The sequence below is a fragment of the Jaculus jaculus genome, chromosome 1 (assembly GCF_020740685.1).
Source record: "Jaculus jaculus isolate mJacJac1 chromosome 1, mJacJac1.mat.Y.cur, whole genome shotgun sequence".
Lineage (NCBI taxonomy): Eukaryota > Metazoa > Chordata > Mammalia > Rodentia > Dipodidae > Jaculus > Jaculus jaculus.
Genome location: NC_059102.1, coordinates 292,481,754 through 292,495,883, shown reverse-complemented (window position 1 = coordinate 292,495,883; position 14,130 = coordinate 292,481,754). Strand labels below are relative to the sequence as shown.

General features: G+C 38.2%; 1 protein-coding gene across 6 annotated transcripts in view; it reads left to right on the top strand.

Moving 5' to 3' along the window:
* The window catches only part of Swt1 (SWT1 RNA endoribonuclease homolog), an 81,190-nt gene that overhangs the window by 50,276 nt on the left and 16,784 nt on the right, over positions 1–14,130 (top strand). For 4 of the 6 annotated variants that reach the window (XM_045141742.1, XM_045141739.1, XM_045141740.1 and 1 more), the window contains 3 exons: positions 1,726–1,874; positions 6,072–6,259; positions 7,787–7,918. In XM_045141742.1, the coding sequence (XP_044997677.1) occupies positions 1,726–1,874; positions 6,072–6,259; positions 7,787–7,918 (469 nt within the window). Of the gene's footprint in view, positions 1–1,725; positions 1,875–6,071; positions 6,260–7,786; positions 7,923–14,130 lie in introns of those variants that run through there. The other 2 variants (XM_045141743.1, XR_006635095.1) reach the window with 2 other exon arrangements.

Sequence of the window (14,130 nt, the reverse complement as noted above, 5' to 3'; positions counted from 1 at the left end):
TCCATGCAGGGATTCCACCAACCCTGCCTTAAATCACCCAGTGGTCATTTTCCAAAAACAAACCATGTTGCAAATCCAGTGATGCCCTCTTACTTACTACATTTAATACTCTCCCATACTACCTGGTGGGCTACCAAATTTGTTAATCTCTAGAACCCCTTAGTTAAGATGTCTTTGTAAGTAGACATTAAATGATTAATTCAAGGATGTAAGTGTTACCAAACAGACTGCATTGGAGAAGCACCCCTAAAAGAAGCTGAACCCATCACACCTACAGTCTGTTCCATGGGCATCAGTTCTTATTTCTTTTCCCACAAGAATTTAAACTAATGGTGGTGCACGCCTTTAATCCCAGCACTTGGGAGGCAGAGGTAGGAGGATTGCTGTGAGTTCAAGGCCACCCTGAGACAAATTAGTCATGGACAAAAAGAACTGAAAATATACCTGTCAGAAAAAAAATGCTGATTTGATAGGATATCAGGGGGATGGATAAAAGGGAAGCTATTAGCTTTTTTATAACCATTCCTTTAAATTAAGACTACTAAATAGTATATAATTCTCAAAGTGATCTTTTATATTTTCATTTGGCCCTTCAGAATATCACAAGAAGGTTCTTGTTGTATAAGTGATATAAAGCAGTGCTTGCTTTATTTTTAACTCATAGTGCTAAAGGAAAACCATGCTCATACTTAAATATAGTATCCCTGAAACTATGAATATTCAAACACAAACAAACAAAACATGCTATGACATGGTTATTTTGCCTTTGAAAATAGTTATTTCTCATTTTGTCTTAATGATGGAAAGGCATGTTTTTCATTTATTTTGCAACATTAGAAAATTACTTAAGTTTCATTTTTGAAAACTTTTTTGTAGAGAGGGAAAAGGAGAGGGAGAGAGGGGGAGAGAGAGAGAATGAGAAAGTGTGTGTGTTTTGAGACAGTGTCTCATTGTATAGACTTGACTGGCCTTAAACTTGCAGTTATCCTTTTGCCTTTGTTTCCTGAGTCCTGGGTTTATAGGCGTGCACCATCTTGCCTGTATTGTTATAACTTCTGAAATCTTTGAAATTATTGTCACCAGCTTTCCTACCTAGTTTAGGAATTTCCTATAAACATTTTTGTGTCTTTGAGAGCAAATTATATATCATCTCGCTTTAACTTACAGGGGAAAGAACTAGCTTCTCACTGTTTCCCAAAGTCTTTGTTTTCCCTAAACATTTGTGTATTATATTATTTTCACTAAATCTTGTATTCACTTTCAAGAGATTAAATTGAAGATAAACTACTACATGATGAATGCTAATTTTAGCTAGAACCTTATCTAACTCACCTGTTTGCCACTAATGTGTGTCTCTCCCATTGCCTTTATAACTGGATCTAAATGAGGAGCAACTTCAGCTTTGAACAGTCTGCTTTCCCTTGTTTAGGGGTTATCTCCTTCTCTGAAGCATATTACTCTCCTGCTTTCTTTTACTTTAAAGTTGATCATACTGAGGGAATTCCGTAGAATCTGAAAATAATACCAGAGTCACCTTGAAGGACTTTGACAATAACTGTGCTCAGTTGTTGTTTTTTGTACCAGAAGGCTTAATGAAGTATGACATGTAGATGTAAATGTGTATTCTTCTTAAATTCCAAAATTGTTATTAGATTAGTGTTCCAAAGTGGCTTTTGTGTTGAATGTTTATTTTTACATATTTTTTCTTTCTTTTTCTCTTACTAGCTAATAAGGCAGTAGATTTTGCAACAGTGAAATTTCTGCTTCTGGATTCTAAAAGTTTGTTGCATGCTTTCAGCACAAGATCAAATTATGATGGTATTCTCCCACAGACCTTTGCTAAAGTGAACAAACTACTCCAAGTATTTGCAGAGGTAAAACACTTTGAAATGCCATTTAAAGTAGCTGATCATACACATGCATTCTAAAAATGAACTTAGCTAACAATAACAGATCAAGACTAATATAGTTTATTATGGCATTCTAAATGTATTTTTAAGTAAAAGTATTATGAGTTAGGAAAAACAAATTCTTATGGAAGCTGCATCATAACAGTTGTTGGGATTTTTGTTTGTTTTTGCCTGGGAGGGGCCAGTTCATGGTAAGGTCTTACTTACTCTAGCCCAGGCTCACCTGGAATTCAGTCTGTAGGCTCGGGGCAGCCTTGAACTCAAGGTGATCTTCCTACCTCAGCCTCCCAAGTGTTGGGATTAAAGATGTGTGCTACCATGCGTGACTTGTTTTTTGGTTATGTTTTACGTCTCTGTAGTCTCACGCTGGCCTCAGACTCACAGGGATCTTCCTAACTCTGCCTCCTGAGTGTTGGAATTAAAAAAGTGTGTACCACCACATTTTTTTTTTTCAGTTTAGTTTAGAGCATCTCACTGTATAGTTCAATCTGGCTTCAAATTTGGGATCCTCTTGCTTAATTAAGCCTTTGGGGTATTTACTGAAACTACACATGTGCACCATTCCATCTGGAAATTGTTGGGATTTTATATTATTTCTTTTATAGTAGTGATGCAGGATTTTAGGGTTCAGAGGTCTCCCAGAACTTATGAACCCCAATTTTTGGGTTCTGTTCTTCCTTTAACAAAGAATTGATAAAGATGGACTCAAGAAGATAAATTATGATTAAGTTTATTGAGGGGAAAATCACAAAATGTGGGGTTTATTTATAAGGGAGAAACCACAAATTGTGGAGTTTAGGAAACACATTCTTATGTGGAAAGACTGTATAGTTTATAAGGTTTGTTTAAGAGAAATCGAAGTTTCGGGGGAAAAGAACTAGTAGAGCCACAAGCATATAGACTTTAGAGAAACTGAGAGGCTTTTAAAGAGAAAGTAGGGTAAAGCTACAAACATGTAGACTTCAGAGAAACAAGCTTTTAAAGAGAGATGAAAGCTGCAAACACGTGGACTTGAGAGAAACAGCTGCTGGCATGTGGTCTACAGAGAAACTAAGACTTTTAAAGAGATTAGAGTAAAGCTGCTGGCACCTGGAAAGTTGAACCTAGAGCTGGGCATGGTGGCGCACGCTTTTAATCCCAGCACTTGGGAGCCTAGGGTAGGAGGATCTCTGTGAGTTCAAGTTCAGCCTGAAACTACATAGTGAATTCCAGGTAAGCCTGGGCTAGAGTGAGACCCTACCTTGGGGAAAACAAAGGAAAAAAAAAAAAAAAAGAAAGTAGAATCTAGGACATTATATAGAGAAACTTGGGATGAACTTGCACATGGTAGATTCAGAAAGCAGAGGAAAATCATGCATGTAATCAAAGAGAGAAGTTACCCCAAATAATAAAGCAGAGACTGGCAGAAAAGCTATCCAAACTAAAACAGTTTTATGCTCTCCCCACCCCCCCAGCTAGGCTGGGTGAGGAAGGAGCCAGACTCACATGCATTCTTGTGGCCCAAATGAAGAGAGGTATGCAAGTGGAGCAGAAAAACAAAGCTGAGGGAGGAGAGCCTAGCAGGGCCTGGTGGGATGGAGTTTTTGGCAAGAAGACGACAGTAGTCTTCGTAGGCAAGGGAAAGACCTGATTGGCTGATGAATTTAGAGGGTGGATCACTGGACCACTTTGTTAGGCCATCTGTCTAGTTAGTGTGCTAAACTGGGCAGCAGGGGGAAAACTGTAGATCAGTTTCCATCAGTCCCAAGTTCCATTTCTGCTGTTACTGTGTCAGGGCAAGATGACATGTGGGTTGATCTGTCTTAGTTTTCTTTGAGCCTTAATCCCTAACTGAAAATGCCTAAAACAAAAAAGCTAGCTTTCTTCTGTCCTCCTTCATTAGGTGAAGGCTATGTGCTGTTGTTCAGCTGTTCTTCTCCAGCGCCCTAGTCTAGTGAATCTCACATGTACCAAAAACACGTTGGAGCCAGGTGTGGTGACACCCACTTTTAGTCCCGTCACTTTGGAGGCTGAGGTAGGAAGGCAATGATGAGTTGAAAGCCAGCCTGGGGCTACAGATTGCGTTCCTGGTTAACCTGGGCTAGAGTGAGATCCTTGGGATGTTTTTGAATATGTATATGCTAAGAATCTCCTGAAATCTTACTGAATCAAAAAGTAAGCAGTGGTGCTCAGTAATATTGTTCTTCTATTTATTATTATTCTTTTATTTTGAAGTAATACCAAAATTTAGAACAGTTGGGCTGGAGAGATGGCTTGGTGGTTAAGGCACTTGCCTGCAAAGCCAAAGGACCCATGTTCAACTCTGACCTAAGCCAGATGCACAAGGTACACATGCATCTGGAGTTAATTTGCAGTGGCTAGAGGCCCTGGCACACCCATTCTCTCTCTTTGTCTCTCCCTTTTTATGTCTGTCTCTTTCTCGCTCACTTGCTCACTCACTCTCTCTCTCTCTTTCTCTCTCTCTTCCCCTCTCCCCCTGTCTCTCAAATAATTTTTTAAAAGAAAAAGTGATGTTTAAGGAAAAATAAGAGGGAAAATCTAAGCAGAGACCAAGCAATTCAGAGGAGAAATAAGTAATGAAGAGAGTTATACTCATGGTTACCCCAAGTTTAAAGACATATATAGGTAACAGGTCTAGAGTTAGTGAAAGCATTCACATGGTAGATCTGTACTGCAAGAGAAATATGCATGTGGTAGATTCATACACCAGAGGCAATTCATACATGTAATCAAAGTTGAATGTTACCCCAAAGTATAAAGCAGAGGCAAGCAGAAAAGTTCCTGCAGACTAAGAAATAGTTTTATGCTGTTCCCCCCAACCTAGCCAGCCTTGGTGGGGGTGGGGCGGTGAAGGATGGAAGTCAGACTCTTGTATCCTTGTGGCCAGCGTGAAGGTAGGCAGAGCAGCCTTTATATGCAAGGGGAAGACCCTGTTGGCTTATAGATTTGGAGGACAGATCCAAGAGCCAGCTCACCTGGGCTGTCTATCTAGGTAGCACACTAGACTGTGGACAGCAGGGGACACTGTAGATGAGTCTCAATCAGACACAAGTTCCATATCTGCCAAGAGTTCCATTCTTATGCCAGGTAGGGTGGCATCTCCTGATTTTCTCTGGGCCTCAGTCTCTTAAGTGAAACTACCTAAAAGCAGTTAGCTTTCTCCTATCCTCCTTCAGTGGGACACTGTAGTTCAATACTATATGTATAAAAATGTTAAAAGAGGGCTTGAGAGATTGCTCAATGGTTAAAGGTACATACTTATATAGTCTGCCAACAAAGTTCAGTGCTTCAGCACTTATGTAAAGCTTGATAGAAACCCACCCATGCATCTGTGATCCTGCTATGCCTACAGTAGTGTGAGAAAGAATCCAAGAGAATCTAAGAAATGTAAAGCTTATGGGTAAGCTAGGCTGGTATATAAAAAAAATGTATTTATTATTTATTTTCGAGAGACAGACAGAAGAGAATGGGCATACCAGGGACATTAGCCACCACAAATGAACTCCAGACACATGTGCCACCATGTACATCTGGCTCACTTGGGTTCTGGGGAGTTGAACCTAGAGCCTTAGGCTTTGCAGGCAAGTGCCTCAACCATATCTCCAGCCCTAGACTGGCATTTTTTTAAAATCATCTATTAGAGAATGGGTACATCAGGGCTTCAACAAACAAACTCCAGATGCGTGTACCACTTTGTGTCAGGCTTTATGTAGGTACTGGGGAATCAAACCTAAACCATCAGACTTTGCAGGCAAGCTCCTTTAACCACTGAGCCATATCTCCAGCCCCTATACTGGCATGTGCAGCAGCAAGAACCCTGTCTCAAAGAAGGCGGAAGAAGAGTACAGAAACCTCAAGACTTATCCTCTGACCTCCACACACGCATCATGACACACTCATACACATGTAAATAAATAAAATATTTTAAATGTTAAAAAGTATTTTTAAATTGACATTAACATGTTAACTAAGAAAGGTCACTATAATAAATGGATTGGAAATATGGAACAGAAAAGAAAAATATCTTTTCTAATTCTTACACATTTCTGGGACTATTCTGTACATATAAGAGAAAGAATAGCTAGCACTTCCAGAAAGCTAGTACATTTATAAGCACAATTGGCATTCTAGTTGCATTTTATATATTACATATTTCCCTAGGTCAAGACAAAACTTAAGCCAAATTCTTCAGAAAGCACAGTGAGTAAAAAGCAAGAAGATACTACTTTCATGAATATTCATAGCCCAGAGGTCAATGTTTTCTTGGATACTCATCTTGTCCAACTTACCAGACATCAAGAAATCTGGTCTGTCCTAGAAAATGTGTGGACTACAATTTATCAGAACAGGTACTACATTTCCAAGATAATTAACTCTTATGTTACAAGTTTGCTCTGTGTTGGGTTTCCATTATTACTATTATTTATTAGACAGCTAGTGTTTGGGTTGTAAGTTTAATGTGCCAAATTGTCTTACTGAGGACCTTTTTCTCAAATTGGCATGTTTAAAATATTTATGCTTAAATACAGGTAAGCATCAAAACTACCTGGAGAATTTTAAGAGTATGTGTCTGTATATGTTTGAACTGAACTCCTAGATACTTGGATCCAGTAGGAATGAGATGAAGCCGAGAGCATATTAAAAAAAAAAATTCTGTCTAGGTGATTCAGATGTGATCAAGATGATAAATATTATTTAAATAGGTCAGAACCAATGAAAAGTTACCTGCTTGGTTCAACATATTACCAGGGTGTAAGACCTTAATTAAACTGGAAATAGGGGCTAGAGAGATGGCTCAGCTGTTAAGGCACTTGCCTGCGAAGCCTGACTGCCTGGGTTTGATTCCTCAGTACCCACGTGAAGCCAAGTGCACATAGTGGCACAAGAAATCATGTCTGGAGTTCATTTGCAGCAGCCACTTTCATTCTCTCTCCTTGCAAATAATAAATAAAAATATTTTTTAGCCTTTTTTTTTTCCTTAGGTAGGGTCTCACTCTAGCCCAGGCAAGCTGACCTGAATTCACTATGTAGTCTCAGGGTGGCCTCGAACTCACAGCGATCCTCCTATCTCTGCCTCCCAAGTGCTGGGATTAAAGGTGTGCACCACCACACCCAGCAGAGGATCATTTTTTTTGTAAGTGTTCTCATTTTTAAAATTTCTTTTGTTTTTGACAATTTTATACATGTATCTAATGTATTTTGGTCATACTTATCTCTATCACCTTCTTTTGTCCCTGCTTCTGCCAAATCCCTTTTACTTCCCAACTAGTCCCACTTTTACTTTGGTGTCCGTTTTCTTTTTGTATTTTGTGTGTGTGTGTGTGTGTGTGTGTGTGTGACCCACTGTTCTAATCAGGGCTGCTTGCATGAGCAGGAGTACATGGTTATCTACTGGGGTATGGGCATCCTACCAGTGGCTAAACTACCGAAGAAAATGTCTCCCTCTTTCTCAGAAACCATTAGCTGCCAATAACTCCTCAGGAAGGAATTCAGAGGCCTCATCAGCCCCTCCTCCATATATGACAGAATGTTGACAGGCCCAATCTTGTTTAGGTCTTGTGCAGGTAATCACAGCTGCTGTGAATTCATGAGTGCAACAGGCCATGTCATGTTGGGAATCATTTTTTTAGTCCTTGACTATAATTAACTTTTTTTCCCAACATATTTGTATCCTGTTCAGCTTGCTCATATATTATATTAGAAGTAACATCCATGTCGTGTGAACTAAAGATTATAAGTAATGTATTATTTATTTATTATTATTTATGTATTCTTTTTTTGAGACAGGATTTCATGTAACCCAAGGCTGACTTCAAACTTACCATGTACCCAAAAATGACCTTGGTACCTATTCTAAGTATCTTTTTCTGTTTTAGCACGGATGTATTTCAAAGATTGGGCCAAAGTTCAGCTCTGACTACTTCAAAAATAGCATCATTTGAAGAAGCATTTCTATGTCTTCAAAAGTTAATGGCAGCTGTCAAGGATATTCTTCAAGGAATTCAGAGGTAATCATTAAATTTGAAGCTTTAATTACTTTTTCTTCTAAATTCATCACCCTTTGTTCTTAGACTCATTAGGAGTCTTCTAGCAAGTTTATAAACAAACAGCATTTATATTTACCTTTCTCCTTTCCCTCCAGATAATTGCTGTGTCTAGTTTAGATCACAAGAATATTCCTACTTTTTCCTTTTCTAGGAAAAAAAAAAAGTGCCATATGTGAGCTCTGAAGAACTTGACTTTTATTTTATATAATAACTTCAGCTTCTGGAACAGTACCAAGTAAATAGTGGGCATGTATTAATTAGTTATGGAAGAAATGTTAAAGTAATTATCATTGACTTTTTAAAAAAATTATTTGAGAGAAATGGAGAAAGAGTGGGGTGGTGGGGGGAGAGAATGGGTGTGTCAGGGCTTCCTGCCACTGCAAATGAAGTCCAGACACATGCCACTTTGTGCATCAGGCATGGGTACAAAGGAATTAAACCCAAGCCATAAGGCTATGCAGTCAAATGCTTTTCATAGCTGAGATATCTTTCCAGCCCATCACTGCCCTTTTAAAACAAGTATGTGTTAATTTTTTTAAGATGACCCAGCGCTTGGGAGGCAGAGGTAAGAGGATCACCGTGAGTTTGAGGCCAACCTGAGACTACATAGTGAATTCCAGGTCAGCCTGAACTAGAGTGATACTCTACCTAAAAAATAAATAAATAAGATGATTGAATTTCTCAAATACATTGTAGTATAAAGTTAGTTATAGTGAAAGAAGCAACATGGTCATAAGATGGATGAGACTCTCACATAATGATTCTAAATATTTTTATTTATTTATTTGAGAGAGAAAGAAATTATGGGCATGTCAGAGACTCCCGCCACATCACATGAATTTCAGACACATGCACACTTTGTGTGTCTGGATTTATGTGAGTGCTGGGAATTGAACACAGGCTGTCAGACTTTACAAGCAAGCACCTCTTTTTCTTTTGGTCAGATTTGCTAAGGGCTTATCAATCTATCTCTTTTCAAAGAATCAACTTCTTTGTTTCACTGATTCTTTGGGTTGTTTTATTTTGGTTTCTATTTCATTAATTTCTGCCCTAATCTTTATTATTTCTTCCTGTCTACTGATTTTTGGTTTGCCTTGTTCTTCTTGTTCCAAGGCCTTAAGGTGAAGCATGAAGTTGTTTATTTGTGACCTTTATGATTTCGTTTTTTTTTTTTTTGGTTTTTAAATTAATATTTTATTTTTATTTATTTGAGAGAGAAAGAGGCAGATAGAGAAATATAGAGAGGGAGGGAAAATGAGTGCACCAGGGGATTTCTTAATATAGGCACTTAAAGCTGTAAATTTCCCTCTTAGGACTGCCTTCATTGTGTTGTAAAGGTTTTGGTATGTAGTATACTCATTATCATTTAATTCTATAATTTTTTTTTTTTTGGTTTCCTTCTTGATTTCTTCACTGACCCATTCATTATTCAGTAGTGTATCATTTAGTTTCCACAATTTTGTGTATGCACTATAGCTTTTCTTACTGTTGATTTATAGTTTAATTCTGTTGTGGTTGGATGGAGTGCAAGAATTATTTCAGTTTTCCTCTATTTGTTAAGATTAGCTTGCTGGGCATGGTGGCACACAACTTTAATCCCAGCACTTGGGAGGCAGAGGTAGGAGTATTGCCATGAGTTCAAGGTCACCCTGAGACTACATAGTAAATTCCAGGTCGGCCTGTGCAAGACCCTACCTCAAAAACAAAAAGAAGATTTGCTTTGTGTCCTAATACATGGTCAGTTTTGGAGAATGTTCCATGTGCTGCTGAAAAGAATGTGTATTTTATTCTATAACATTTGGATTAAATGTTCTGTAGATATCTGTTAGATCCATTTGTTCTGTGACCTCATTTAATCCAGACATTTATATGTTTATTTTTTGATAGGCTGTCCTGTCAGTTGATGAGAGTGTGTTGAAGTCATCCCCTACATCTGTGTTTGATGTTATCTGTGACCTTAATTGTAATAGTGTTTGGTGAAATTGGGATCCCCCATGTTAGGTGCATATATGTTTAGGGTTATAATGTCTTCCTGTTGGAGTGTTCCTTTAATCAATATAAAGTGACCTTATCTTCCCTAACTAATGTTGGTTTGAAGTCTACCTTGTCAGGTATTACGATAGTGACCTCTGCTTGTTTTCTAGCCCACTTGCTTGTGACACCGTTTTCCAACCTTTCACCCTAAGATCGTGCCCATCATTTGTGGAAAAGTGAGTTTTTTTGGAGGCAACAAATAGAAAGATCCTACTTTTTAACCCAGTCTGTAAATGTAGGTCTTATGTTTGGGACATTGAGGCCATTGAATTATTATTGAAAAGTGTGTATTTATTCTTGCCATTCTTCTTGTTGGGTAGGCCTTTCAGTTTTACCTTTACTCTCTTGTATTAACTAGTATTTGAGTATGGTTTATTTTTTCCTATTTCCTTATGTGTGTGCTTTTCTTTCTCTTCAGCATGGAGGATCCTGTCAATTATTTTTTGTAGAGCTGGCAGGAATTTTATTCTTGATTTTGTCAATGATAGATTGTTTACTTAAAAAGTAGAAAACAGGGCTGGAGAGATGGTGTAGCGGTTAAGCGCTTGCCTGTGAAGCCTAAGGACCCCGGTTCGAGGCTCGGTTCCCCAGGTCCCACGTTAGCCAGATTCACAAGGGGGCGCACGCGTCTGGAGTTCGTTTGCAGAGGCCGGAAGCCCTGGCGCGCCCATTCTCTCTCTCTCCCTCTACCTGTCTTTCTCTCTGTGTCTGTCGCTCTCAAATAAATAAATAAATAAAAATTTAAAAACAAAAAAAAGTAGAAAACAACCAGTCATGGTGGCGCATGCCTTTAATCCCAGCACTTCAATTGCTGTGAGTGCTAGGCTACCCTACCAGGTCTGCCTGGGCTAGAGTGAGACCCTATTTCGAAAAAACAATATAAAACAAAAGCAAACAAAAAAGTAGAAAACAGTCCTGATTTGTATATAATCCATGTACTTTTAAGTGAAACTTTAAAATTATAAACAACTTGAAGATAGGGAGTGAGAGGATCAAATTTGCTCCAGTTTACAGATAGGCCTATGTTTCAGTTTGTCAGAGAGAAAAACCATGAACAAAGGATGGGCTGAGTGACCCTGACATGTGGCCTGGGAAGATAGCTACCATTTTGTGCTCTGGGGCCTGTGGCCTGGGAAGATAGCCACTATTTTGTGCTCTGGGGCCTGTGGCCTGGGAAGATAGCCACCACTTTGTGCTCTGGGGGCTGAGTCAGCTCTTGGAGACATGCTCAAACTTGTCCGGTTTGCTCCAACCAATCAGAGAAGTACAAGTGTAATTGCTGCTTGTCTACCAATCAGCTTAGAAAATTCCCTAACCCTGCCTGGACTCCCCCAGTTATGTTTAAAAGGAGCCTGTGTGCTCTTCTCTGGTGGCCATTTTGTAAGAATGGTTGACTTCCAGGTGCTGGCAGGTTCTGCAGAATAAACGTTCTTTGTTTTTACATACTATTTGAGTCCAGGGTCTTTTTTTAGTCGTTTTCGGACCCTTTCAGAAGCATGTTTTGAAATTTCCTTTTATGTTCAATAACTCAGTGTAATAATGTATTTTAGCAAATGCTATGAGCTCAGTCTATACTTGCTGATTTTAGATGGCAAAATATGTACATATTCATAAGTGAAAATTGGCATTTTGTGAAAAGTAATTCATTTCCTTCAGTTGTTTTGCTTTTTTTTTTGAAAAGTTGCCATTGAAGGATAATTTTAGAGTTTTCATTCTCAGAGCCTATTGTCTTCCTGTGGGGATAAGAGGGAAATAGAAAAACTTTAGAGAAGGCTGACCTCTAAAGAATTTTTGTGTGGGGAACTACAAGGCATACAAGCCCTAACATCTTTCTTTCTTTTAGCGTTTTCAACAAGCTGTAATTTTAGAGTAAAGCTTTGTGTCCATAAATCTTTTTTCTCCATTTTATTATTTATACATTTTTAACAAATTACTACCAAGTAAAAGTTTACAAATTTTTATGCTAGTGCAAATTCCATTTGCTTACATTCATCATTAATATGAGGTAATAAAGTCTAAATTCAACCCCATAAGTAGAGTTTGTATTTGTAGAGACTGTCCAGTCTATTTTAGGCTCAGATCCTCTCAAATCATTCTTTTTTAATAACAAGTTCTAAAATAATTTACATATTATTTTAAAAATCTAACATGTTTTTTCTGAATATGATTATAAAAGTAATATCCATTAAATATTACTTCATTAGAGTGCAGCTCTGTGATTTTTAAAGATATTTATGTATTTGAAAGAGAAAGAAAGAGGCAGATAGAGAATGGGCACAGCAGGGCCTGTACTGATGCAGATGAACTCCAGATGCATGTGCCACCTTGTATATCTGGCATTACATGGGTACTGTGGAATCAAACTCTGATCCTTAGGCTTTGCAGGCAAGCACCTTAACCTCTGAGCCATCTCTCCAGCCCACTTATGTGATTTTTTTGTTTGTTCACTAAAGGTACTTACTTGTAAATCTTGCCAGCTCAAATTCATTTCCCCAGTACCTATGTAAAGCCAGACTTATAATGCAGCACATATATATGTCTGGAGTTTGTTTGCAGCTGCAAGAGTTCCTGGCATGCCCATACTTATTCTCTTCTCATATAAATAAATAAATAAATATTTAAAAATAAATAAATAGTCAGGTGTGGTGACACACACCTTTAATCCCAGCACTTGGGAGGCAGAGGTAGGAGAATCGCCATGAATTCGAGGCCACCCTGAGACTCCATAGTGAATACCAGGTCAGTCTGGGCTAGAGTGAGACCCTACCTTGAAAAACCAAAAAAAAAAAATTAAAATTAAATAAATAAATAAATAAAAATATTTTTTGAAACTGTAAACAAGCCGGGCATGGTGGCACATGCATTTAATCCCAACACTTGGGAGGCAGAGGTAGAAGGTAGGATTGCTGTGAGTTTGAGGCCACCCTGGGACTACATAGTGAATTCCAGGTGAGCCTGGGCTAGAGTGAAACTCTACCTCAAAAAACCAAAATAAATAAATAAATAAATAAACATACCTGTCTCCTCTATCATTTCTTTATGGTAAAACATCATTCAAAATTCCTTCAGTCATTTTGTAGTACATAGTTGATATCATGGAAGTTGAAAAGGAAATGGTGATTTTTAGATTCTAGACCTTTCAGTTACAGTTCACAGCTGTAGTAAAGGGTTGATAGGCCATACATACACAGCTGCAGCCTCCTTCCCTTCACAGCTTTCTCAAAGAGCCAAGTGGTACCCTGCCTTCCTGGGAAAGGGGCTTTTGCAGTTACCTTTTCATTGTTGGAATAAAGCATCTGAGCTAAAGCAGGTAATGGGAGGAAAATATTTATTTTGGCTTATAGTCTTAAGGGAAAGCTCCATGATGGCAGGGAAAAGATGGCGTGAGCAGAAGCTGGCCATCACACCTACCATAGTAGGTGGAAAGAGCAGCATGAGAGTAAGCCAAACTATCACTGTGGAACTAGGTCAGCCCCCAGTAACATGCCTCCGTTCAGCAAGGTTCTGCCTCCCAAACTGCCATCACCTGGAAAGTGTTCAGAACACAAGTTTATGGGAGACAACTAACTCAAACCAGATAGCAAAGCCCTAAGCAGGGAAGGCTACAAATAAGGTAACAGCACAATTAGCTCCCCTGCCACCAAGCAGAGACAGACTAACCTCTGTCACATCACATAAAGTACATACTAACTAGGTCCATTGTTCTTCCATTTGACTATGGCCTGGAAATTTATAAAAGCTCTCACAGTAAAGACCAAGTAGTCTTTATTATAAGATAGATATAATTAAAATTATAAATATTTTATAAGTGTATATATAGCCTATAAATATACATAAATATGCATTGATAATTATATGATGACAGAGATGTTATAAGTAAAAGCACATAAATTTTAAGAATTCAGGTGGCTTAATTTCTCAGTTGATTTATCATTCACTTATTGTGTGGCTAGGTGGAGATGGTGGTAATAGTCACTGGTACTGTTATAATTGACATGTATAGTGTATTATGTATGAATTATGTATTATATATTATGCTCAGATTGTAAGCTATAATGTCATATGTAATAATGTTTATGGTTATTAATTGCTGTTGTAAGTATTGGTTTAAATAAAGGTGTCAATTTAAATAAGCCAAA